This window comes from Rana temporaria, chromosome 4 (genome assembly GCF_905171775.1).
Source record: "Rana temporaria chromosome 4, aRanTem1.1, whole genome shotgun sequence".
NCBI lineage: Eukaryota > Metazoa > Chordata > Amphibia > Anura > Ranidae > Rana > Rana temporaria.
In genome coordinates this window covers 310,492,566-310,520,256 of record NC_053492.1, presented here as the reverse complement: position 1 = coordinate 310,520,256, position 27,691 = coordinate 310,492,566, and the positions used below count along the sequence as shown (strand labels likewise).

The following is a 27,691-nucleotide window of genomic DNA, read 5'->3' as shown; positions in this document are numbered from 1 at the left end:
TGTGTGGGCCTGATAGAGTCAGGATCAGGGTTCTGGGCTCCACCCTCCCGACGAGTGCAGTTGTGCACTGGAGAAGCCAGAGACCCGAGTCTGAGGATCAGAGCAGTGAGGGGCTGCTATCTAAATGGACAGTGTTGGCAATGATTAGTCTGTAGGAGACAGACGAGTGCCTGAAGTGGAAGGCCTGAGCAGCATTGCTGTATGTATAAGCCAGGAGGCTGAATTTACCATTATGTTGTGGGGACGGTGAAAATCCTATGCGAGGGAAAACCTTTTGTTTTGAACTTTTCTTTTAATAAAAATGGGCAACCAAAGCCCTTAAAAAGAAGAACCAGCGAGTGGCGGTGTCCTTCAAGCTCTACCTTTGATGCTAGTCCTTCACACCCCTTACCCCTATAGCAGTGACCATTGGCCCCCCTTCCCCACCCCCTGCCCCCTCTTATAGACGGGTATTTAAAAAAAATCTGAAATCCCAGCAAAATTGCTGGGGATTTGGATTTTACTGCAATTCCACAAAGAGCCATCAAGAAAGTGTCCATATAAAATCAAAATCCACAACAGTGCTTGGAGTGACAATCCATCATGTCAATCCCTCTGCCGTGGATGAGGATAATGCGCTTACCAGGAATTGGGGACCCAAATACCGTATGGTAAAGAGTCACACAGGCAGGAGTGAATAACCATCACAAAGATGAACCTAATCTCTCAGGTGTCTCATGTATAGATGGATCTTCACAAATCCCCTCTGTTCTGGTAAGGGAAGACTTCTACTTGAATGTATCGTGTCTCTCAAATCGAACACATCAACTGGTGTGCTCTGAACCCCCCCCCCCTACTCATTAGTTGAAAGGAAAGAAGGAAGGTGCACTTCCTGCTCTCTGTTTTATTGTTAAAAAAAAAAAAAAAAAAAAAAAAGAAGAAGAAGAAGGATCTGGGAGAAAGGATCTACCTTTCCGCGAGTTCTTAGTTTTTAACCACCAACTGAAGCTTTGGTGCACTTGTGGAGACAGGCGCATTGGGTAAATCCAGAGCTTGGATCTTCCTGTTCCAGGTGGCTAAGATACTGCCTTGAAGTAGTCTTGAATGAAATTGGGCGTAAGGGACAGCCTTTGAAAGAGGCCACCATCTTTCCTATAGGGCTGCGCATCTTCACTTGTCTCACGATTCGATGCGATTACGATTATCAAGTCCACGATTCGATTCGATTCGATTCGGCGATGCATCACGATGCATCACGATTACCGACGGGCTCTCACTTCCGCTTGGGCCGCCTAGGTGGCCCTTCCTCCCCGCAATCTTCTGAGACACATCACAGGTTCCAGAAGATTGCCCAGCTATGCAGGACAGCGCAGTGAGACATGTACACCTGGCTGTGAAGCTGCAAGCTGTCACAGCCGGATGCCCACAGAAGTATTGCCAGCGCCGTGGACAGAATGGAGTGTTCGGGTGGCAACATCGCTGGATTGTGGGACAGGTGAGTGTCTTTTTATTAAAAGTCAGAAGATACTTTTTTTTTGTAGCTGCTGACTTTTAATATTTTTTTTTTACAGAACTCTGCTTTTAAATAAAAATAACCTCACTCCCTTAAAGTGGAGTTCCACCCAAAAGTGGAACTTCTCCTTTAAGCACTCCTCGCCCCCTGACATGCCATATTTGGCATATCATTTTTTTTGGGGGGGGGGTCCTTTTTTTAGTGGGACTTCCTGTCCTGGCTGCCTAGGTGACTCCTTCTGTCGCCCTAGGTGGCCCCTCCATGCCAGCGATCTTCTGGGACACAGGTCCCAGAAGTTTGGCTGGCCAATGGCAGATCACAGTGCGCGCCTGGCCATGAAGCCGTAAGCTATCATGGCCGGGTGCCCACAGTAGATATGATGGCATTGAGGAGAGGAGCGGGGAAAGGTATGGGGCTCTGTGCGGTCGCATCGCTGGACCGTGGGACAAGTAAGTGTCGGTTTAATAAAAGTCACCAGCTACACTTTTGGTAGCTGCTGACTTTTACTAAACTAAAAAGCGGTGGAACTCCACTATAAAAAGTGATTAGTGCACTACAGGGTACAGGAATATACAAATGTGGCTGCTGGGAGGTCTGGAGGGATTATAATTCACAGCAAGTTCCCTGTACTGTCTGTGTTGAAATTTGAATGTGAAAAAAAGGGGAGGTACAGCGCAAAAAACTAATGTAAAAATTGAAAACCTGCACATGAGGCGCAGGTTGATATGTTAGTGGTAATGAATTGATGACACTAGAAAAAACAAATATATATATAATCAATGGTTATTGGATGTAACATATGAAGGATAAACCCAATAATTATGACATATAGCTGGGAAATCTTCAGATGTTGAGAGAATTTTTTCTTGCACTAATACGTGCCAAAAGATGAAATCAATCAAAGAAATCCAAATAAATATGGTGACGTATGAGTGGGTGAAAAAAATCCACAAATAATGATCAAGTGAAAAGCTGTTGAATTATGTTGCCAGTATATAATCAATGGTATAATCATATATATAATCAATAGTTATTGGATGTAACATATGAAAGATAAACCCATAATTCAACAGCTTTTCACTTGATCATTATTTGTAGATTTTTTTCACCCACTCATACGTCACCATATTTATTTGGATTTCTTTGATTGATTTCATCTTTTGGCACGTATTGTTGAGAGAATTTTTTCTTGCACTATCTGAAGATTTCCCAGCTATATGTCATAATTATTGGGTTTATCCTTCATATGTTACATCCAATAACCATTGATTATATATATTTGTTTTTTCTAGTGTCATCAATTCATTACCACTAACATATCAACCTGCGCCTCATGTGCAGGTTTTCAATTTTTACATTAGTTTTTTGCGCTGTACCTCCCCTTTTTTTCACTTAGCTTTAAATTTGTATCTATAATTTTTGGTACCTGGCAGCACTTTTTCTGTATTCTGCGCAGTGTTTTTTTCTACTAGAAAAAGTTTTTCCTGTGTTGAAATTTCCCTGACTTCCCAAGTTCGCACATTCCAGCACACTAGGAGTTAACACAATGGAATGTGCAAACTTAGGACACCAGAGAAATGTCAACATAGAGCACATGGAGGAGGAGAAAGAATACTGCTGTAATTAAGAATCCCCTATTTGCAATACATGCCGTTCTAAACCATTTAATGGCCACTGCTGCATGTGCTGTTTAAAATATATACAGTCAGCTTCTCATACCTTCGTTTCTGTGTGTATGCTGCTCTCTATATTTCCGCACATGTGACTGTCCTGTCCGGCCCGCCTCTCACCACTCGTTCTCCTCTTTCCCGACTTCAGTGGGAGTTCTCAGCCCCGCCCACCGACTGCACTATAGCTATCAGATGAGAAGAGAGGCGGGCGGGGCTGAGACGTAGGAGGTGAGAGGCGGGCCGGAGCTAACATGAGAGGATTCCGGAATATACAGACAGCAATATAAGTATGAAACACTGTGTATTTTAAAAAGTACATGCAGCAGTGGCCATATAGTGTATTATAGCGGCATTTAATGCAAAATGGGTATTTTATTAGACGCGCTCGGAGCGATCTCCCGGGAGGGGCGGGGCAAGTCGGGATGACGTCACCCGACATCGATTATTGGGGCCACATGCATCGATGCCGAATCGGGGGCCCCCGAATCGCGATGCATCGATGCATCGATTATATTCAACACCCCTACTTTCCTAATAGCCTCCTGCAAAGGCACCTGTCCGGCCTGTCAGTTTGGGTTGACGGCCATGTAGGTTTGCAGTTGTGTTATACTCTTTCCATTTTTAGATGATGGATTGAACAGTGCTCCGTGAGATGTTCAAAGCTTGAGATACTTTTTTTAACCTAACCCGCCCTGCTTTACCCATTTGAGAATGTGTTTTTTCAGACTCAGTGGGCTAGATTCAAGTACAATTGCGCATTTTTTACGGAGGCGCAGGGCAACGTTTTTGCCCTGCGCCCCCGCAAAATTACTGCGCTGCCCTTGATTCACGGAGCAGTAGCTCCGTAAATTGCGTGGGCGTGCCAGCAAAATGCCCGGCGTAAGCGCGCGCAATTTAAATGATCCTGTAGGGGGCGGGAATCATTTAAATTAGGCGCGTTCTCGCGCCGATCGTAGAGCGCATTCTCCGTCAGGAAACTTTCCCGACGTGCATTGCGGCAAATGACGTCGCAAGGACGTCATTTGCTTCAAAGTGAACGTGAATGGCGTCCAGCGCCATTCACGAATCACTTACGCAAACTACGTAAATTTGAAATTTTCACGACGCGGGAACGACGGGTATACGTAACATTGGCTGCCCCTGCTAATAGCAGGGGCAGCCTTACTCGAAAGACGCCGTACGGAAACGACGTAAACTGCATACGCAGGGCTCGTGCAACGTTGTGAATCGGCGTTAGTATGCAATTTGCATACTATACGCTGAGCACAACGGGAACGCCACCTAGCGGCCATCGCAAGAATGCAGCCTAAGATATGCGGGCATAAGAGCCTTATGCCGCGCATATCTTAGGCTGCAGTCGGCGTAACGAGGTTCCTGAATCAGGAGCATTCGATACGCCGGGGCAAGTAAGCAATTGCGCCTGTGTAACTATGGTTACAAAGGCGCAATTGCTTCTTGAATCCAGCCCAGTGTTTACAAGTTAAAAACATATTTTTTTGCTAGAAAATTACTTAGAACCCCCAAACATACATTTTTTTCCTAACACCCTAGAGAATAAAATGGCAGTCATTGCAATACCTTGTCACACCGTATTTGCGCAGCGGTCTTACAAACGCATTTTTTTGGGGGAAAAATAGGATTTTTAAAAACAGCTTACCTGTAAAATCCTTTTCTTGGAATACACCACAGGACACAGAGCCTCTATTCATTAGATAGTGGGTTGTATGGTCACCAGAGGTGATTGGACACTGGCACAACCAATGAACACAAGTTCGCCTCCATATAACCCCTCCCCTAAGGGATGTACCTCAGTTTTGTAGCAAAGCAGTAAGGTTCCCATAAGAAGGGGGGTGGACCTCTGTGTCCCGTGGTGTACTCCAAGAAAAGCATTTTACAGGTAAGCCGTTATTAAAAATTCTATTTTCTTTATCATAAACCACAAAACACAGAGCCTCTATTCATTACGTAGTGGGACGTCCCAAAGCAATGCTCAATGAAGGGTGGGAGACACAGATCTAAGCAGGCCATTAACGGACAAGAAGCCCTAGACCGCTGCATGCAGCATACTACGCCCGAAGGCAGAATCCTCATGTCATCTTACATCCATTTGAAAGGAATTTGGTAAATGTATGGACTGAGGACCAAGTTGTAGCTTTAGAGATCTGAGCCATCGAAAACTGGTGATGCACTGCCAATGAAGCACTCATAGCTCTGGTCGAGTGCGCCTTAACAGGTTGCCTGCAGATACACCTTAACTAATCTCACTACATCCAGAGAGTGCAATAACTTTTCCTCCGCTGTCCGCGGATCAGGAAAAAAAGTAAGGCAGAACAATATCTTGATTTAAATGAAATGCCGATACCACCTTTGGTAAAAAGGTAGGATGGGGTCGTAGAACGATCTTGTCCTTGTGACAAATTAAATAAGGCTCTTTACAAGGAAGAGATGCCAATTCTGATACTCTAGCAGAAGAGATGGCAATCAAAAAGACCAATTTCCTGCTCAAAAGGATCAAAGGAATATGGCGAATAGGTTCAAAAGGTTACCTTTGCAACACCGACAATACCAAATTCAAATCCCATGGGCACAAGGGAGACTTGACTGGCGGATTGATCCGCAGTACCCCCTGAATGAAAGCCCGAACTAGGGAATGAGACGCCAGATGGAGCCGATAGTTGACCCTTAATGGTAGTAAGGGCCAATTTCATATCCACTCCTAACTGGCAAAAGGCGAGAATCCTACTTATGTCATACTTCTGAGGATTCCATCTTCTGGTTTCACACCAGGAAACATATGCCTTCCAGACTACAGTAGATAAGCCTGGAGGCTGGCTTTCTAGCATTAATGAGTGTAGAAAGAACTGGACCCGAGATTCCTTGTTTCTTCAAAATGTGGGTCTCAGTAGCCAGACCGTCAAATTTAGCTTCTGTAAAAAAGGATGGAACACTGGACCCTGCGACAGCAGGTCGTGACGAAGCGGAAGCTTCCAAGGTCTTCCTACCGCCATCTTTATGATCTCTGTGTACCAGGGCCTTCTGTGCCAATTTGCGGCCACTAGGATTACTGGAATTTCCTCCTGCAAAGTAGCCCTTGCAAGAGAGCGATCGGAGAAAATGCATTGATCAGCGAGTACCGATTCCAGGGAATTATAAGAGCATCCATTCCGTAGGCCGGAGGATCTCTCGTCCTGGATACAAAGTTGTCCAACTTCCTGTTGAACCTGGAAGCTAGCAGGTCTACATTTGGGGTCCCCCATCTCTGGCATATTGCCTGAAAGACATCTGGGTGGAAAAACCACTCTCCCGGTGACAGCTGCTGGTGACTCAGAAAGTTCGCTTGCCAGTTTTATACCCCTGGAATGAAGATTGCAGAGAGACAAGGAACATGATCTTCTGCCCATGCCAAACTCCGATTCACCTCCTTGACTGCGGGTGCCTACTTGGTGATTGATGTGAGCTACTGCAGTAGCATTGTCGGAATGAATCCGAACAGGGTGGCCCTGTAACCTGTGTGTCCAGGTTCTGAGGGCCAAGTATACTGCCCAAATCTCCAGTATGTTGATGGGCAGGGTTCTCTTCGGTCTTGGCCCAGGTTCCCTGGGCTGAAGCTTCTTCTAACACTGCTCCCCAGCCCATTAGGCTGGCATCCGTAGACACCACCTTCCAGGTGACTGGGAGAAAGATCTACCTTTCCGCAAGTTCTTGGTTTTTACCACCAACTGAAGCTTTGGCGCACTTGTGGAGACAGGCGCATTAGGTAAATCCAAGCTTGGATCTTCCAGGTGGCTAAGATACTGCCTTGAAGTAGTCTTGAATGAAATTAGGCATAAGGGACAGCCTCGAAAGAGGCCACCTTCTTCCCTAATAGCCTCCTGCAAAGGCAAATAGATGGCCCCTTCTTTGCCTTGACCTTGTAGATCAGGTCCTTTAGAGACTTGATCTTTGGCTCTGGCAGGAATACCCTGCTTTGGGCTGTGTCTATGACAATGCCCAAATACTCTACCTTTCTTTGGGCTTGTAGAGAGGACTTTTGTAGGTTTACGATCCATCCTTAATGCTCCAGGAACTTTACTGTAGTACTGTAATCCTGCCACTGACTGATCTATCACAAGTAGATCGTCTAGATAGTCTGTTACCGCTATGCCCTGTGTCCTTAGATTTGCCAACAGAGGGGCTAGCACCTTTGTAAATACCCGGGGCGGGGTAGCCACACCAGGGCAGAGCCACAAACTGGAAGTGGCGATGTTCTACCGCGAACCTTAAGAATTTTTGGTGAGTGGGATGGATAGGCACATGTAAATATGCATCTTGAAGGATGGCGACCACGAATCGAATAGTTTCCATTCTTAAATCCAGAATGGGTCAGACGTCTCCATTTGGTTTTGGAATCACAAAGAGGTTTGAATAAAAACCTGAACCTTGCTCTTTTAGGGGTACTTCTGTGATCACCCCCTGAGACAGCAAGTGATCCAATCCTTTGAAGAAGGATGCCATCTGAAACCCTCACAGGCCCGTCCCCCTCCCATTGCTAACAGCATAAAGCGCGCCCCCGTGCACGCGACCTAGGGGGTAATGGCGGTGATCAAACGTGAGGGAGATCCCCCTGAAACCTGCCGAGGAGGAGGGATGGAGCGAGGGATGGAAGGAGGAGGAGGAGGAGGAGGAGGAAGGAGGAAGGAGGAAGGAGGAAGGAGGAAGGAGGAAGGAGGAAGGAGGAAGGAGGAAGGAGGAAGGAGGAAGGAGGAAGGAGGAAGGCAGCCATCCATGGCAGAGCTTCTGCAGCAGAAGGAGTGTGCTGTCTGAAGAAACTGACACTGCTCTGGAGCATGGTGAGTGGAACTCGGCTCTTTACTCCCCCCCAGTGGTGGTCAGAAAAAAAAACACCTACTCTAAATTGGAAAGGAAAGTTAAAAACTTAAGACTCTTTCCTGGCTTGCCTTGTCCCTGCCGCAGGTTTTCTGCCAATCTTCCCCCACCACGGCGGGGTATGTGTGCCAATCTTCAGGAATATGGGTTCCTACTTAAAGGAGGCCTCTTCCCTGGGCCTTGTAAAAGACTCTGCCAGGACTTTTAGCGTATAGTAGCAAAAGTGCTGGACCCTAGAGCCCTGCCCTCCAAAGAGAGACATTACAGGCGACACCTTGTCCGCGATGTCCGGATACCATCCAGTTTTGGCGTAAAATTTTAGGAGTCTTGGATTGACCAGAAAGTGTAGCTCCTTTACCCCCCCCCCCCAAGAGCTTCCTTTAACACATGCTAATCGCGTCCAACACCTTAGACACTGGTGAAAAAAAATTAAGGTACTTCCCTTAGGGGAGGGGTTAAATGGAGGGGAACTTGTCTTCATTGGTTGTGCCAGTGTCCAATCAACTCTGGTGACCATACCACCCACTATGTAATGAATAGAGGCTCTGTGTCCCGTGGTGTACGATAAAGAAAAATTCACTTTTTTTGAATTAGAAAATACGACAACAGTAAAGTTAGCCCATTTTTTTTTTATATTGTGAAAGATAATGTTACGCCGAGTAAATTGATACCCAACATGTCACGCTTCAAAATAGCGTCCACTCGTGGAATGGCGTCAAACTTTTACCCTTAAAAATCTCCATAGGCAACGTTTAAAAAATTCTACAGGTTGCATGTTTTGAGTTGCAGAGAACATCTTGGGACGAAATTATTGCTCTCGCTCTGACGATCGCGGCGATACCTCACATGTGTGGTTTGAACACCATTTTCATATGCGGGCGCTGCTCACGTATGCGCTCGCTTCTGCGCGTAAGCTCGTCAGGATGGGGCGCGTTAAACACGGTTTAAAAAAAAATTGAGTCACTTTTATTCCTATTACAAAGGATGTAAACATCCCTTGTAATAGAAAAAAGCATAACGGGTCCTCTTAAATATGAGATCTGGGGTCAAAAAAAACACATCAGATCTCATATTTGGACTTAAATGCAAGAAAAATAAAAAGAAATAATAAGTTTTGTCATTTGAAAAAGTTACAAAAAATAAATAAAAAATATGTCTCTTTAAGACGTATGGGTGGAAGTGACTATTTGACGACGCTTCCGCCCTGCAGTGATATGGAGATGGTTGAGGGCCATCTTTCCCTCACTCGTCTCCATGCACAGCAAGAGAAAGGAACGGATCGCCTCCACCGCTGCTGGCGGCTCTGTAAAGCGGCGGAGGGCGTATGCTCCGCAGAGAACACTTATCTTGTAGAGGACCGCCCACTGAAGAGGATATCGGGGTTATGGTAGCTAGCTGCTACCATAACAACAGTATTCCTCTTCAAACAGATCACGTATAATGAAGGTGGTTAAACATCTCCACCGCTTTAACCCTGACCTGTCTGGTGTGTTCCTTGGCCTTCATGATGCTTTTTGTTGACCAATGTTCTCTAAAAAAAAAAAAAAAAAAAAAAAACTGAGGGCTTCACAGAACAGCTGTATTTATATTGAGATAAAAATTACACACAGGTGGACTATTTACTAATTAGGTGACTTCTGAAGGCAATTGGTTCCATTAGAGTTTAGTTAGGGGTATCAGAGTAAAGGGGGCTGAATACAAATTCATGCCACACTTTTCAGATATTTGTAAAAAAAAAAAAAAACACATTTATCATTTTCCTTCCACTTCTCAATTACTACACTTTGTGTTGGTCTATTACATAAAATCATAATAAAATACATTTAAGTTTTTGGTTGTAACATGACAAAATGTGGAAAATTTCAAGGGGCATAAATAATTTTTCAAGGCACTGTACATTCATTAAAAAAAATAAGAATAAAAAAAATGGAGATATGGCAATTACTGTATGTCACACCAACAGTACAAAACATTTTTTTTACTAACCTGATTTCCATCAATTTCAACCACTTCTTGCTGAACAATTATCTTAGTTTCTCCAGTACTGGAGTTCATAGGCCAATGCAAAACGAGTAATCGCATGCTGACCAAAGCCTCATGTACCACGTTCAACGGCTCATAGGGCAATCCATAATCCACTGTAACAAAAATGTATTGCTATAAATAAAAAACAGTTTGTTGTATACGCAGTCTGTCTTTCATATTTTAGTACATGCATAGAAGGCAAAAAACCTTCTGTCTTTAAAAAGTGGTTCTAAAGTGTAAAATATATGTCAATGCAGTTCTGAGGCCAATCCAATGTAAAAGAGCAGTCTAAACCACCCCCCCCCCCCCATCAGCAATCAGACCGATTTTGCAAAGTAGACACCCCATGCCATTTTGCAGATCTCGCTTTTTGTCAGTTTTAAAAAAAATAAAAAAATAAGCAAATTTTCAAAAGCAAATGAGAGCTGCAAAATACTCACCATGCAAATACCTTGGGGCGTCTAGTTTCCAAAATGGGTTTATTTTTTTTTTGGGGGGGGGGGGGTTGTGCCATCTTGAAATTTCAGGGCCTCTGTAGCTGTGATAGGCAGTGAGGAAGTGAAATCACCATTTTACACCCTTAGAAAGCCTGAAGGCGGTGCTTGATTTTTAGGGTTCTATACATGGCTAGGCTCCCAAAAGTCTCACACATGCGGTATAACTGTACTCAGGAGAAGCAGCGGAATGTATTTTGGGGTGCAATTCCACATATGCCCATGGCATGTTTGAGCAATATATAATTTAGTAAAATCTTTGTGCAGGCGCTATTGTGCTAAAAATAGCGCCTGCACACCGACCCTAAACAGCGGCTGTGAAAGCCAGAGGGCTTTCACACTGGAGCAGTGCGCTAGCAGGACCGCTCCAAAAGTCCTGCTAGCAGCATCTTTGGAGCGGTCCGTTTACCGTTCCTTCCCATTGAAAGCAATAGGAAACCATGGCTATACTGCCGCAATTCCGACGGTATAGCGGCGCAAAAAAAAAAAAAGCGGCACTATACCGCCACCGCACCTCCCCACCCCCAGTGTGAAAATCGCTCCTCCACCCCTGCCCCCATGCTTCGGCATATTTTTTTTTTTTTTTTAACTGTGGTGATGAAATCACCTCCTACAGCGCTGGAGTCACGGCTTTATGTATCGTGGAAGCAAACGCTGTTGCTGTCAGAATAAATAAACCCATGCTGCAGCTGAATGGCATAACTGCCAAGCAAATGATGGTTAACAATAAAAAAGTAACATTACAGTAAGACATACCATACCTGCAAAACAAAAATACAATAAAAACAAAACATTACAGTTCTAAACAGTAACAATAGAGAGAGAACAATAGAGAGAGAAGAAAAATAAAAAAAACTACTCTTTTTAGATTCTTTTTTTTTTATTTTGTTTGTGGGGTTTTTTGCACTTTAATATAAACTGTAAACTAACTGTAAACGTTCTAGATTAGGGTCTCTCAAAATGTGACAGCCATCTCATATTTCGAGACCCTGCGTTAGTGTGCCCTAGGACTAGTAGTGCTGTACCATACGCTAATACTCCACTAGTTTGTGTTAACGTTTGAAACAGTCACCAGGTTGGTCAGGACAGGAGGGACAATATAAGCGGGTGTCACGCCTAAATCCGCGTTTTTTTTGCAGATTTAACATCTTATTTGGAGTGTTCGTTGGGCAGGGGTACCAGGGAGGACATACGGAAAATGCCTCCCATTGTTTAGCAAAAAATAAAAACCCCAGTAGTGATCAAATACCTCCAAAAGAAAGCTATATTTGTGGGAACAGAATTATAAAAATGTTTGGGTACAGTGTTGCATGACCACACAATTTTCGTTCAAAGTGCGACAGCGCTGAAAGCTCAAAATTGTCGTGAGCAGGAAGGGGTGAAAGTACCTGGTATTGAAGTGGTTAAGAATATGATTTTACCGCTGCTGTGTCCCTATCACAGCGTTTTCCAATTTTTTTTCTTTGACCTGGTGAAAACCCAGTCATCAAAACTGGAAGAGAGTCTGCCGAGACAGCAATAAAACTCAAACATTTTAAACCTTTCTTTACTCGCATAAATGGTTTACTCTTTTCCCCCCAATTTTACAACAATGCACACAACATGCACACACACAATCCCCCCATGCCAGCATTAAATAACAAGTTTCTTACCTTTGTCTGTTTTGCAGGATATTCTTGAAACACCTTTACTTAAGGGAAATCCATTCACTTGCATCTGTCCTCTCTCATAGCTGATGTTAAAAGCCACCTTTATGTCAAAAAAAGCAAAAATAAATCATAAAAAATAAATAAAATGAGAATCATAAAATTACTCCACTCATGATTTCTGGTTTTATTTAATTTTCTTCCACTTCCAGGTAACAAATTCTATTCCCAAAGCAGGAGGAGGAAGTTTGTGGAATATTACAAATGTACAGTATCTCACAAAAGTGAGTACACCCCTCACATTTTTTGTAAATATTTTACTATATCTTTCTATGTGACAAACACTGAAGAAATTATACTTTTCTACAATGTAGAGGTGTGTACAGCTTGTATAACAGTGTAAACTTGCTGTCCCCTCAAAATAACTAAACCCGCAGCCAATAATGTCTAATCCGCTGGCAACAAAAGTTAGTACACCCCTAAGTAAAAATGTCCAAATTGGGCCCAATTAGCCATTTTCCATCCCCAGTGTCATGCAAATCGTTAGTGTTACAAGGTCTCAGGTGTGTTAAATTTGGTTTCATCGCTCTCACTCTCTCATACTGGTCACTGGAAGTTCAACATGGCACCTCATAGCAAAGAACTCTGAGGATCTGAAAAAAAGAATTGTTGCGCTACATAAAGATGGCCTAGGGCCCTAGGCTATAAGAAGATTGCCAAGTCCCTGAAACCGAGCTGCAGCACGGTGGCCAAGACCATACAGAGGTTTAACATGACAGGTTTCACTCAGAACAGGCCTCACCATGGTCGACCAAAAAAGTTGAGTGCACATGCTCAGCATCATAGCCAGAGGTTGTCTTTGGGAAGTAGACGTGCAAGTGCTGCCAGCATTGCTGCAGAGGTTGAAGGGGTGAAGGTTGAAGACAGGTGTATCTTGCCTACAGTCAAGCATGGTGGTGGGAGTGTCATGGTCTGCACGAGTGCTACCGGAACTGGGAAGCTACTGTTCATTGAGGGAACCTCGAATGCCAACATGTACTATGACATACTGAAGCAGAGCATGACCCCCCTCCTGTGGGAGACTGGGCTGCAACATAACAAAACCCAAACACACCTCCAAGACCACCTAATGAAGCCGAGGGTAAAGTTGATAAACTAGCCAAGCAGGTCTCCTGACCTAAACCCTATTGAGCATCTTGTGAGGCATCCTCAAAACAGAGGGGAAAGAACGCAAGGTCTCTAACAACCACAAGCTCAGTCATGTCGTCATGGAGGAGTGGAAGAGGACACCAGTGGCAACCTGTGAAGCTCTGGTGAACTCCCTGCCCAAGAGGGTTAAGGCAGTGCTGGAAAATAATGGTGGCCACACAAAATATTGACACTTTAGGCCCAATGTGGACATTTTCACTTAGGGGTGTACTCACTTTTGTTGCCAGCGGTTTAAACATTAATGGCTGTGTGTCAAGTTATTTTGAGGGGACAGCAAATTTACATTGTTATACAAGCTATATACACTCACTACTTTACATTATAGAAAAGTGTAATTTCTTTAGTGTTGTCACATGAAAAGATATAATAAAACATTTACAAAAATGTCAGGGGTGTACTCATTTTTGTGAGATACTGTAGGTCACTGCTAACCAATCTCGCATTTTCATGATATTTTCATGCTACATTTGCATACTTTTTTTTTATATGGGAGTAGATTTACTAAAACTGGTGCACTCAGAATCTGGTGCAGCTGTGCATCTTAGCCAATCAGCTTCGAATCTTAGCTTGCTCAATTAAGCTTTGGCAATACAACCTGGAAGCTGATTGGTTTCTATGCAGAGTCTGATTTTGCACTCTCAAGCTTTAGTAAATAAACCCCACTCTTTCTTGTCTTCACAAGATTTACAAACTTCTAATTTCACCTAATGTTCCTACATGCATTTATGGGAAATGCATGTCAATTGTTTAGCCTCTGCTTTATTCCTTTTGCAACTCCTTCCATATTCTATACGTTTGTATTTCTATATACTGTACTTGGAAACATAGTAATAAAGATTATACAAAAAGAAAACACAACATTTTACATAACAAATGGTTCTTCCAACTTAAAGCCAACATATAAATATATAAAAGTATTAGTTAGGTTATACAGGTAATATATACAGATAATACTTCTGCCTGGCTTCTATTGCCATTTGTGTCCGGTGAGATTTTCCATCAGTTCCTGTTCATGTGATGGCAAACCATAGTGTGTCAGAAATATGGAGGGTTAAAGGAAAATGAAGGATAGATTATAAATGAGAATTTATAGTCCTATGAGAGACCCACACTGTAAACATTTTGGTCAAAACATTCTGCTCGTCGGGAGCGGGGCTGGCTACAGAGGCTGATGGAAGCAGCTCGAGAGAGCTCTTCTACAAAGGCTCCCATTAAAGCAACCCCATAGCTCCCAACTGTCCCTTGTTTTCGAGGGACTGTCCCTGATTTGGAGCAATGTCCCTCTGTCCTCCTCATTTGTCCCTCATTTTGGTCTGATCTATAAAGCAGTATATAAAAAAGCTGTACATAAAAGTGTTTCCCAGTGCTCCATATACTAAATTGCTGCATTTGTCAATTGTAAAAGCCAATATAAAGGAATAGTAGTGGCAAAAAAAAAAAAAAAAAGCCCTTGTGAATTTGACCACTTCGGACCCGGGCCATTGTAGAATCACGGCCACAAGGTGGCTCTACAATGTCGGGAGATCATATGACGTCCTTGGGGTCTCCGGCCGCTGGGGGGTGCATTTTTCAAAATTGTCAGTCTTTGTTTATAGCGCAAAAAAATAGAAACCACAGAGATGATCAAATACCACCAAAAGAAAGCTCTATTTGTGAGAAAAAAAAAAAAAAAAAAAAAAGACGGACATCAATTTTGTTTGGAAGCCACGTTGCACGACTGCCCAATTGTCATTCAAAGAGTAACAGTGCTGAAAGCTGAAATTTTGCCTGGGCAGGAAGGCGTTATGTGCCCACTAAGCAAGGGATAAATTAACCTTTTTTCAGTTAATTCTACTTTAAGGGGGCGTGTCCTAGGCCTACATACATTTGTTAGTAGGTGTCCCTCATTGCCATCTCAAAATGTTGGGAAGCATGCAACCCACCGTGCCCTAAAGCTTCCCCGAGAGCACAGACAGGCACAGGGGACATCGGAGATCACCCAGGGAGAATAAGAGAAAGGAATGCGGGGGACCCCCCAAACTAGGAGATTTCTTCAGCCTGGTCGGGACACATGGAGAATGCCAACTTCTCATCTCCACACAGCATGAGGTAGCAAGGTAAACATGCTGCAGAAGGAAATTTATCACAGGCAGAACTAGCACTGCAGTATGATTTAAAGTGTTTTATAAATTAAAAAAAAAAGAAATAAATAGATGCACTAGGAGAACAAGTGGAGTATGTAGAAAATAAAATTTGCGATTTTACGAATGCACACAATGAGCTGGTGGACGCGCATCTTGAATTAGAAGATGAAATTAAAAGCCTTAAATTGAAGGTAATTGATTTGGAAGATCAATCCAGAAGGAACAATGTAAAATTCCGAAGAAATGTTAAACCTTCTGATTTGAAACGCTTCCTAAAAAGATATGAATAAAAAATAGTGCTGTGCTGTAGGGATAGGAAATAATAGTATAAATCTCATAAATACAGTGCTAGATCCAAAAAATGAAAGAAGTGCATCTAAACAGTGTAACAGTACACAACTTCAGTGACGCATAGTAACAAATCCAAGGTGAACACAATAGTGCTAGGTGAATAAGACAGCAGGCGCTGCTAAAGCCAAAAGGCTACAAAACTATACACATAGGTGATAGCAAACATATAAACAGTGAAAACAGAATAAGTGTTCATGCAGGAGCAGCAGGCTGAAAGCTACTGGGACGCATGTAATAAAGTGCTGGTGCCAAGTGTCCAAACATATAGTGCTTGCCGGGGAAGGGTTCCAATTTCCTTAAAAGTAGTGCAGATGTCCCCTTACCTTACTGCTGTAAGGTGACAGCATAAAACAACTCTATATGGATAAGTGCAGCAACGAAATTTCAGGCTGTTGGAGGTGGCAATGGTCCTCGCACGGAAAGATAAAGGAAAGCACCAATAGCGTAATAACGTAGGAGCAATTTAATATTATAAAAACAACTTATACACTAGGTACTCACAAAGGTAGTTTTAAAATACAGCATATAAAAAACGAGTAGCGAACTCGCTCACATCCGGTACCTCTTTGAACAGGACTCTTGCGCGCATTCTTCACTCACAAGTGACTTCTTCAGGAGCTCTTGATAGACCAAGCACATAGACTACCTAAACCCAAACATATACCAAAAAAGCTACCCAGAATATGTGATTGCAAAAAAAAAAAATTTGTTTTTGCAAAGTGAAGGAGCAACTAATTTTTTTTGCAAGACATAAAAACGCACCACTACCTGACCCACATGCAGGAATAATATTGATTTGATTTGATATGGGATTTGTACTGTGCCCAATGCGCTCCCTTTCACAGGCAACTATACAAGCATGCAAAAATCTCAATACAATAACTAAAATTCTTAGGAATCACAAAATCATCTATAAGTGGGGTTTCCCCTACAAAAATCATGGATGTGAACGTGTCCCATAGGAAAACATGTAAATGAACTGTAGTGGGTTTCTGCAAAAAACAGAGGTGTGAATCCAGGCCTGAGATGTTTAGTAACAGAATAGGGTTAAAAAAAAAAAAAAAAAAAAAAGAAGGACAAAAAGAGCAAATAATCGCTACTGTAAGGGGGTTCCTTTTTTTTTTTTACCGTGGGACAGTGAAAGTAATATTTACAGTAGCGATTTGCTTTTTTGTACTAAAAAGGGCTAATTTTAGTTTTTTTTCAACCCCATTATGTTCCTGGCCGATTAATCGATTATGAAAATTGTAATCGATTAATTTCATAATCGATTAGTTGTTTCGGCCCTAGTGCATATAGAAAAATAATTCACAAAAGCACATGATTTATATGCTCTGTCTATGGCCAGGCATACAATACAAAAAAAATTAAAAATACTCATACAAAACCTCCTCTCTATAAAAGCAACCTTAATTGCACGGAAACATATTCTTTCCAAATCTAATAAAGAAATTCCTTGTACGAAAGTACCAACTATGACAAGAATAGTAGAATAAAAATATTAACAAGTGATTGGGTAAAGTAAGGGTTTTAAACCTACTATTATCTTCCAGATCATCTCAAAAACATAGTCGAAAATAAAAACAACCGTTTTAAAGAAATTTAAACTAGAAGACAGAAGTATTCCCAGACTATCGTGGGAATGGTAACAGATAACCATCTAAATAAAATAAAAAAAAAGGAAATATCTATATTTTATAACCTCCTTTCATCCATCTCTACAAATGGAAAAAATCCCAACATGTTGAAATGGGAAAAAGACCTCACAAACATTCTCTCGGGATCAATGGAAAAAAAAGTAATGTAATGGAAGGCTTTCTCCCTGGTGTGGAGTGTCATGCTCGCCCCCTCCCTTGGACTACAGGAGAGTCAGGACGCTATCTACTTCGCAGATAGATAAAGGAGCTGTGTGTTAGTGGGCATCCTGACACTACTGCTTGCCCCCTTGCCCCCTCAAGAGGCTTTCTCCACACCAGGAAGAAAGCCTTGCATTACTGTGTGTAGTTACAGACAGAAGAACAGGAAGTGAGGATTTCTCAGAAGAAATAAGGACATTTAAAAGCAAAATCGAAGGATGAGGTAAGTGAAGGAGAACTGCACTAAGGTAAAGAAAGCCATTTAGGGGGAAAAAATTCCTTTACAACCCCTTTAAGTCCAATCTGAGCTTCTTCTAGCTCGGAAAAACTCCTCAGTTAATAATTTTATAAGAAACTGGCAAGAATGGCTTTAAAATCAAACAGCCTCTAACTATTTAAAAAGGTTGTGATGTATAATTAATACCAGGTTGGATACTGCCGAATTATTATTATTGTACCCGTCACCTTTAAAAAAGGTACCCATTGGGGTAGACGGATCAAGGGACAGTATACAAACTTATTTCACTGCAAGATCTTGTACCGTATGATGGTTTCCTATTTTACTTATAAATTTACGGTGGTTTGTTAGTAAATAATGTTAACCATAATATACTTACTGTAACTAAGAATGTTCACACTCCTTGGATTGCTCTTTATAAAGCTAATAAAAATGTAAAGTAAAAAAAAAAAAAAAAAAAAAAAATATTCTGCTCTTCAGCAGATAAGCTAGTGCATTTTATTTCCCCAAACACACACATCGCTTTAGCAGTTAAAAAATGTGCTAAACCAGTCACTTCACATACAGGGTTAGGGTCCTTTCACACAGGCGTTACGGGATACGGATGTCAAATTTTACATACGTTTTCATGTGCGCTGACATCAAAAAGTGACTGACCTGAACTTCAAAAACTGTATATAGCTGATTGTTTAGGGGCCGGCTGCCACATCCTTAACAACTGATGAATCATCAGCTGTCAGTGGGGTTCTCCTCTGACAGCTGAATGTAAAAAATAAATAAATAAAATCACAAAAAAAAAAAAAATAATAATATAGAAAACCTCTAGCAAGTATTAGGCCCCATACACACGATAGAATCCATCCGCTAAAAAATCCCAGCGAATGGGTTTCAGCGGATAGATCCTATGGTGTGTACACTCCAGCGGATCTGTTTCCGCGGATATTTATCCCCTGGGATGGATTCCAGCAGATAAATATTTGCTGACATGCTAAACAAATCTATCCGCTGGAATCCATCCCAACGGATGGATCCGCTGGTCTGTATAGACTCACCGGATCCATCCGTCCGAAGGGATCCCCCGCATGCGTCGTAATGATTCGACGCATGCGTAGAATTCCTTATATGACAGCGTCGCGCACGTCGCCGCGTCATAATCGCGGCGACACGTCATCGCCAGAGGATTTCGGCGCGGATTTCAATGCGATGGTGAGTACACTCCATCGCATGGAAATCCGCTCAAATCCTCGAGAGGATTTATCCGCGGAAACGGTCCGCTGGACCGTATTCGCGGATAAATCCTCTCGTGTGTATGGGGCCTTAGACGTTACATGGCCAAAAAGGACCCATCAGATGGGGTATGTTGTCGGGAATATTATAGAACGTTGGCAAAGATGATCTTTGCACCATTCAATAATGTTCTTTGGGGAATCCTCACCAGGGGTTGTTTCTACATTTTAAATAATCGATTCAGGTTTAATAAATAACAATGTGGTATGCCAGTGAAACAAATCTATAAGGGTACATTGTAATTGATTAACAAATACTGATTAGAATGATTTTCATTGATGCCGCTGTTCTTGAGGGAGCCCTAATATCAAATCAACTTCCTTATTTATAATTTCTCTTAAAGTCTGACAATTTAAAAGGAAAATTCTTTATTTAAACAGATGGATGTAGGTATAGGAAGCAAAGTCTTGAAATTCAGGAAGAGTAGAACGGTCTGAGACTAATAGCTTGGATTAGCTGGGGTTAAACAGGAATAGGGTGAGGCTATCCTCAGGAAACAGATCTGAGAATATACAAAAAAATGTACGAAGGTGAAAATAAAAAGCGGTACCCTTATACTTGTGAATATCACTTCTAAGAATTGCACTATGCTATACTAATTAGGTTTTGAAAGATTTACACCAATAGACACTAAAATATAGCAACATATACGGTAAATTATGGCATGCTAGTTAATTTTGCTTGCAGAAAAAAAAAAAAGTCTGTAATATAGCAATACTGTACAACAATACCCTGGAAGTGGAGAAAACCCATACAACGGAGACAATGTGAAATCAAGATCTTGGGGAAATCTTTTTAGGTAAAACAAAAACATTATAATAATTGGGAAGGCATTTAGTGATTAGATATGAGCAAGCCATTATATATTTTTTTTTTAAACTTTAACCACTTGCCGACCAGCCGCTGTCGTTTTACGGCGGCAGGTCGGCTCCCCTGCGCGAGAGCACGTAATATAACGTCGGCTCTCGTGCAGGCCACTAGGGGCGCGTGCGCCCCCCGCTCGTCCCCGACACCTGTGCCCGGCGGGCGCGATCTCCACAGGGCACTCGCGATTGCTCGTTACAGAGCGGGGACCGGGAGCTGTGTGTATAAACACACAGCTCCCGGTCCTGTCAGGGAGAGAAATGCTGATCTTCTGTTCATACAATGTATGAACAGAAGATCAGTCATTTCCCCTAGTGAGGCCACCCCCCCTACAGTTAGAACACACCCAGGGAACATACTTCACCCCTTCCCCGCCCCCTAGTGTTAACCCCTTCACTGCCAGTGGCATTTTTATAGTAATCCAATGCATTTTTATAGCACTGATCGCTATAAAAATGCCAATGGTCCCAAAAATGTTTCAAAAGTGTCCGAAGTGTCCGCCATAAGGTCGCAGTACTGAGAAAAAAAAAAAAAAAAAAAATAATAATCGCTGATCGCCGCCATTACTAGTAAAAAAAGAAAATATTTTGTAAACGCTATAACTTTTGCGCAAACCAATCAATAAACGCTTATTGCATTGTTTTTTTTATATGTTTTTGGGGGCAATTTATTATAGCAAAGAATATAATTTTTTTTCAAAATTGTCGCTCTATTTTGGTTTATAGTGCAAAAACTAAAAACCGCAGAGGTGATCAAATACCACCAAAAGAAAGCTCTATTTGTGGGAAAAAAAGGACGCCAATTTTGCTTGGGAGACACGTCATACGACCGCGCAATTGTCAGTTAAAGCGACAGTGCCGAATCGCAAAAAGTGCTCTGGTCTTTGACCAGCAATATGGTCCGGGGGTTAAGTGGTTAACCAACGATCTTTTTCTACAAATTGCTTTGCACTGTTTTGTTTTTTTCTATAAACAATAAATGTACATTTTTTTTTTTATTTAAAATTATTATTCATATGTACATAAATTGTTTGTTACAATCAGAATTTACACATACCATTTAAAGCAATAGACTGAAGCAAACCTGTACCGAGAGAATAATAGGGGCTGTCATTGCTGAAGTCTATTTTTTTTTAAATGTTATTGCCTGGTGGCTGTTATGTTGATCTAAAAGTGGTTTTAAAGTCATGACATTTTTTTACCTTAATGCAGGGGTGTCAAACTCAATTTCATTGTGGGCCGCATCAGCATTATGATTGCCGTCAAAAGGGCCAGTTGTATCTGTAAGATTAGATGTCCAGCACATCCCCTCCCCTTACATTAGATGTCAAGAGCCACCCCACCATCAGAAGTGGAGTCCCCCACTCTCCCTTACATCACAGTGTATCCCCCTTTACTTATGTGCTGCTTGGAAGAAGCTGAATGCATTGCTTGAAAGCAGAAAGTACAGGCTCTGGAGGAGGACCAGAAGAGGGCTGGAGCTCTCCTACAGCTGCAGGGGAGGTTGTGAGGGCCACATCAAATGGTCTGGAGGGCCGGATTCGGCCTGCGGGCCTTATGTTTTGACACCTGTGCCTTAATGCATTCTCTGCCATCATAAAGGAAACAAATGATTTTTTTTTTTTTTGCTTCTTTATTAAGATTCAAAAATAAAACATTTTAGTCAGGTAAAAGTAAAATATAGTGCATAAAACTACATAGTTACATGGGTTGAACCCCCCCCCCCCCCCCCAAAAAAAAAAACACATGGTTCAATTTGCTCCAGGCCTTTACCCATAAAAGGCAATCATGCCATGTTTTTATTGTCATATGTATACTTCCATTTGGGAGATGTTTATCCCACTTGCCCTTGTGACCTTATGGTCTCAGCTATTCTTACTCTATTTTAGGGGAAGTTTAATTACCATGTATTTTATTACCAGCCCCTTGGTCAGGATTTCCAAAGAGCATTATTTATATAGAATTCACATTGAGAAATGTTGCCAACTTCACTTTCAGGTGATCGCACAGGAAGGGAAAAATCTTCACACTTACTATAGATATAGCAATATAAACCCAACAGGGGTTTGAAGCCTTTCCCACTGTGCAAAAAAGAATAAAAGCCGATTTTCCCAGTAGTACTGGAGTTTCTAAAAACAGCTCTGGCTTCATCACATAATTCCCATAAATACATTTGCCATGAAGATAAGTGTATTGATCTATGTATTACGTATGTATGAATGTGTCCTTAGACTGTAAGCTCCTTGAGGGCAGGGACTGATGCCAATGTACAATATATGTATGTAAAGCGCTGTGTAAATTGTTAGCGCTATATAAAGTACCTGTCATAAATACAAAATACAATTTATTTCAGTGAAAATGCCCAGTAAATCACTATAAAAACAAAACACTCACCTGTTCTACTACAGTCTTGTTGTCATGCTGTGCTGTCACGTTAAGTCTTATAAGCTCCTAAAGACAAAAAACAAACAAACACACAATCATTGCAGTATATTGCGTTTTCTATATTGCAGATAAAATGCATTACACTAAACACATTTACAAGACAGCTACATCAGATCTATAACATACTGGTTGCTCTGCATTTTTGGGCATGGAAAACATACATTTGTCCTGAACCAAACCACGCACTACCATGTGTGCCAACAATGACAATGAAAATGATATATCATAAAGATTACAGTCTCTGACATGACTGCCATCATAAAGCACTGCCCAAGGAAGACAGTTTTACCAAGTTTAATAGAGAAGTCACATAGATGGGTGTTGCAACAGGACAACGACCCAAAGCATAGAAGTACATCAACAACAGAATGGCTTAAACAGAAGAAAATACGCCTTCTGGAGTGGCCCAGTCAGAGTCCTGACCTCAACCCGATTGAGATGCTGTAGCATCACCTCAAGAAAGCGATTCACACCAGACATCCCAAGAATATTGCTGAACTGAAACAGTTCTGTAAAGAGGAATGGTCAAGAATTACTCCTGACCATTGTGCACGTCTGATCTGCAACTACAGGAAACATTTGTTTGAAGTTATTGCTGTCAAAGGAGGTTCAACCAGTTATTAAATCCAAGGGTTCACATACTTTTTACACCTGCACTGTGAATGTTTACATGATGTGTTCAATAAAACCATGGTAACATTTAATTCTTTGTGTGTTATTAGTGTAAGCAGACTGTGATTGTCTATTGTTGTGACCTAGATGAAGATCAGATCACATTTGATGACCAATTTGTGCAGAAATCCATCTCATTCCAAAGGGGTTCACATACTTTTTCTTGCAACTGTATGCACACCACAAATCGTATGATTGAGTTGGTTCCGATATTGCTGTTCTACAAACCCGACAGCTTTTTACTCTAAAAATAGGAAACCTTCATTTTGTTTGCAAACTACCAACAAGAACCGCACCTTCACCGCTCCTTCCCATTTAAAACAATGGGAAACCGCGGCAATACCGCCCGCAATGCGGGCGCATTGCGGGCGGTATTAACCCTTTATCAGCCGATAGCGGGGGTTAATACCGCACCGCTAGCGGCCGAATCCCGCGGCAAATCCGACGTACAGTGTTACTTCTGAAATTGTATTACAGGATTGGCTTGTTTTTAGCTGAGAGAACTTGCAATAAATTTAAGACTACATAAAGTCTTAGAAATTTTCCATTAAAAGCAGAGTTCCACCCAAAAGTGGAACTTCCGCTTTAAGTACTCCTTTCCCCCCACATTTGGCATGTCATTTGTTGGTGGGGTGGGGGTGTACCTAGTTAAGACCGCTTGTCCCACCTCCTCCTTCCTGCTCTTGGCCGCCTAGGCAACTCCTCCTCTCCCCCTAGGTGGCCCCAGCCTCTCTGCAATCTTCTGGGACACGTCATAGGTCCCTGGCCACTAGCAGAGTGCAGCGCAACTCACGCATGCGCAGTGCGTGCCCAGCCGTGAAGCCAAAAGCCGTCACGGCCGGGTGCCCACAGCGGCTATGATGGTGCCGGCGGAGAGGAGCGAGGCTCTGGGCGCCTGGACAGATAAGTATTATTGAGAGTCAGCAGCTACACTTTTTATAGCTGCGGACTTTTAATAAACGAAAAAAACTTGTGGAACTCTGCTTTAAGTTCTTCATGTTTTATAGTATGAATACCATGTCAGATATATTATTGTAAAAACATACTCCACACTGTCTACCCATCCCCCCAGAAAAATCCCCCCAAAAAATAAAAAAAGTTTTTCAATTTTTCAGTTTTTATTTCCCCCGGGCCTTTCCATCTACAGTGGGCTGAGACAAGACCAGTTACCCTGCACAAGGAGAGAAAGCAGCAGTGACGTGTCTTTATTAAAAGGAAACTCCTGACCTACAGTTCTGAGACAGAACTGCTTTCACGTGAATCGGCCACATGAACATTAAGATGACGGTTTTGCCCTGCATACTTTTTCTCCTGCAGATGGTGCCAGTCCCCCTGCCTAAACACTTGTTTGTCGAGCTCTGCAGCCTTTTCATCTCACTTGAAGTAGGAGACTTGCCATAGCTTTATTGCAATGGCCCAAATTGATGGGAGGCCTTGGAATACCTTATGTCCAACAATATCAGGCGGTTGCGCTATAGCGAATTCTAGAGGTTTCACACTTCCACTAAACTGTGGGTTCCCTTTGAAAAAAAACCTAATAAAAACTGCAAAAGTGATCAAATACCACCAAAAGAAAGCTCTATTTATGGAAAAAAAAAAAAAAAAAAAAAAAAAAAGTACAATCAATCTTGTTTGGGTACAGTGTCGCACGACCACGCAATTGTCAGTTAAAGCAAAGCGAATGGCCTGGTCATTAAGGGGGCACATTTTTACGGTCCTTAAAGCAGAGGTTCACCCAAATAACATCTCTATAAGACCAAATTCTTTATACTTCTAACATGTACAGTAGGCCCTTTTTTTTTTTTTAGGCTGTACATACCTTATCGCTATTTTCAATCCAGCTTCCGGGTACTCACTCCCGCAGGAGTAGGCGTTTCTATCCTGAGCCGCAATGTAATCTGGGAGTTCGCCCAGATGAGTGATGTCCTTCAGAAAAAGTTCCCCCCAGCGGATAAGGCCCCCCCCCTGTATTGCGTAGGCGCGTCACGGAGCTTCCGAAAGTAGCCGAACATGTAGAGCCGCAAGTTAGTTCTACACAGCGCACCGACTAGTAGCCGTGTAGAGCCGACTGCGCAGGCGCCGTATAGAGCTGACTCGCAGCTCTACATGTTCGGCTACTTTCGGAAACTCCGTGACTCACCTACGCAATACGGGGGGGGCCTTATCTGCCGGGGGGAACTTTTTCTGAAGGACATCACTCATCTGGGCGAACTCCCAGATTACATTGCGGCTCAGGATAGAAACGCCTACTCCCGCGGGAGTAAGTACCCGGAAGCCGGATTGAAAATAGCAATAAGGTATGTACAGCCTAAAAAAAATAAAAAATAAAAGTGCCTACTGTACATGTTAGAAGTATAAAGAATTTGGTCTTATATAGATGTTATTTGAGTGAACCTCCGCTTTAAGTGGTTAAAGCATGAACAGCACAGTGCTTGAGCTGTGTCATTTGGCCTTTGTATCACCTGAAATACCTGTCTGATCCTGCGCTCTCCCCTGTAAACCGACCACGGTTTATCATGGCTGCTCACCGTGGTCTGTACATGATTCCGTCATCTGCAACTCTCCTCTGTACTCCCCCCAGTCAAGATGAAGCCTTGTTCTGACATTTATTGCTTACAAGTTATTTATTTATATATATATATATATATATATATATATATATATATATATATATATATATATATATATATATATATATATATATATATATATATATATATATATATATATATATATATATATATATATATATATATTATAAAAAAAAAAAAAAAAAAAAAAAAACTTTAGTAGAGAGACCCTAGAGAACAAAACCGGTGGTCGATGCAATATTTTATGCCACACTGTATTTGCGCAGTGGTTTTTAAAACGTAAAATTATCTAATAAAATAAAAATCTATAATGTGAAAGATGGTGTTACGCAGAGAATCGTGCAAGAATTGTGATCTTTATCCTAAGCAAAAAAAAAAAAAAAAATTGAGATTTTAAATTTATCAAAAATTGCAAAAAAAAAAAAAAAAAAAAAAAGGGGGAAGAAGAAGTGGGGCACGGTCCCTGTCGGAGTCAAGGATGGTCCCCGTTGAGGACGGTCACTGCTGGAGTCAAGGGCCGTCGCTTTGAGATTTCCATTTTATCAAAAATTGTACAGTTCGAAAATAAAGATTGCAAAAAAAAAAAAAACTAAGGGACGGTCCCTGTCGAAGACGGTCACTGCTGGAGTTGAGGGCGGTCGGAGTTAAGGACCGTCCCTGCCAGAGTCGAAGACGGTCCCTGTCACTGTCAAGGACGGTCGCTGCCAGAGTCAAAGACAGTCCCTGTCGCTTTCCAAGACTGTCGGAGGCGAGGACGGCCCCTGTCAAGGGCGGTCGCTGCCAGAGTCGAGGACGGCCCCTGTCAAGGGCGGTCGCTGCCAGAGTCGAGGACGGCCCCTGTCAAGGGCGGTCGCTGCCAGAGTCGAGGACGGCCCCTGTCAAGGGCGGTCGCTGCCAGAGTCGAGGACGGCCCCTGTCAAGGGCGGTCGCTGCCAGAGTCGAGGACGGCCCCTGTCAAGGGCGGTCGCTGCCAGAGTCGAGGACGGCCCCTGTCGCTGTCAAGGGCAGTCGCTGCCAGAGTCGAGGACGGTACCTATCGCTGTCAAGGCTTGTGGCTGCCAGAGTCGAGGACGGTTCCTATCGCTGTCAAGGGCAGTCGCTGCCAGAGTCGAGGACGGTCCCTGTCGCTGTCAAGGCTGGTGACTGCCAGAGTCGAGGACGGTCCCTGTTAAGGCTGGTGACTGCCAGAGTCGAGGACGGTCCCTGTCGCTGTCAAGGCTGGTGACTGCCAGAGTCGAGGACGGTCCCTGTCGCTGTCAAGGCTGGTGACTGCCAGAGTCGAGGACGGTCCCTGTCAAGGCTGGTGGCTGCCAGAGTCGAGGACGGTCCCTGTCAAGGCTGGTGACTGCCAGAGTCGAGGACGGTCCCTGTCGCTGTCAAGGCTGGTGACTGCCAGAGTCGAGGACGGTCCCTGTCGCTGTCAAGGCTGGTGACTGCCAGAGTCGAGGACGGTCCCTGTCAAGGCTGGTGGCTGCCAGAGTCGAGGACGGTCCCTGTCAAGGCTGGTGACTGCCAGAGTCGAGGACGGTCCCTGTCGCTGTCAAGGCTGGTGACTGCCAGAGTCGAGGACGGTCCCTGTCGCTGTCAAGGCTGGTGACTGCCAGAGTCGAGGACGGTCCCTGTCAAGGCTGGTGGCTGCCAGAGTCGAGGACGGTCCCTGTCAAGGCTGGTGACTGCCAGAGTCGAGGACGGTCCCTGTCGCTGTCAAGGCTGGTGGCTGCCAGAGTCGAGGACGGTCCCTGTCGAGGCTGGTGACTGTCAGAGTCGAGGACGGTCCCTGTCAAGGCTGGTGGCTGCCAGAGTCGAGGACGGTCCCTGGCGCTGTCAAGGCTGGTGGCTGCCAGAGTCGAGGACGGTCCCTGT

General features: G+C 43.0%; 1 protein-coding gene across 2 annotated transcripts in view; it reads right to left on the bottom strand.

The window, feature by feature from the left end:
• Window positions 1–27,691, bottom strand: part of GINM1 (glycoprotein integral membrane 1) — a 71,616-nt gene that overhangs the window by 42,088 nt on the left and 1,837 nt on the right. For both annotated transcript variants that reach the window (XM_040350596.1, XM_040350595.1), the window contains exons 2-4: window positions 22,515–22,571; window positions 12,200–12,296; window positions 10,015–10,166 (exon numbers count right to left, since the gene is read on the bottom strand). In XM_040350596.1, coding sequence (XP_040206530.1) covers window positions 10,015–10,166; window positions 12,200–12,296; window positions 22,515–22,571 — 306 coding nt within the window. The remainder of the gene's footprint in view (window positions 1–10,014; window positions 10,167–12,199; window positions 12,297–22,514; window positions 22,572–27,691) is intronic.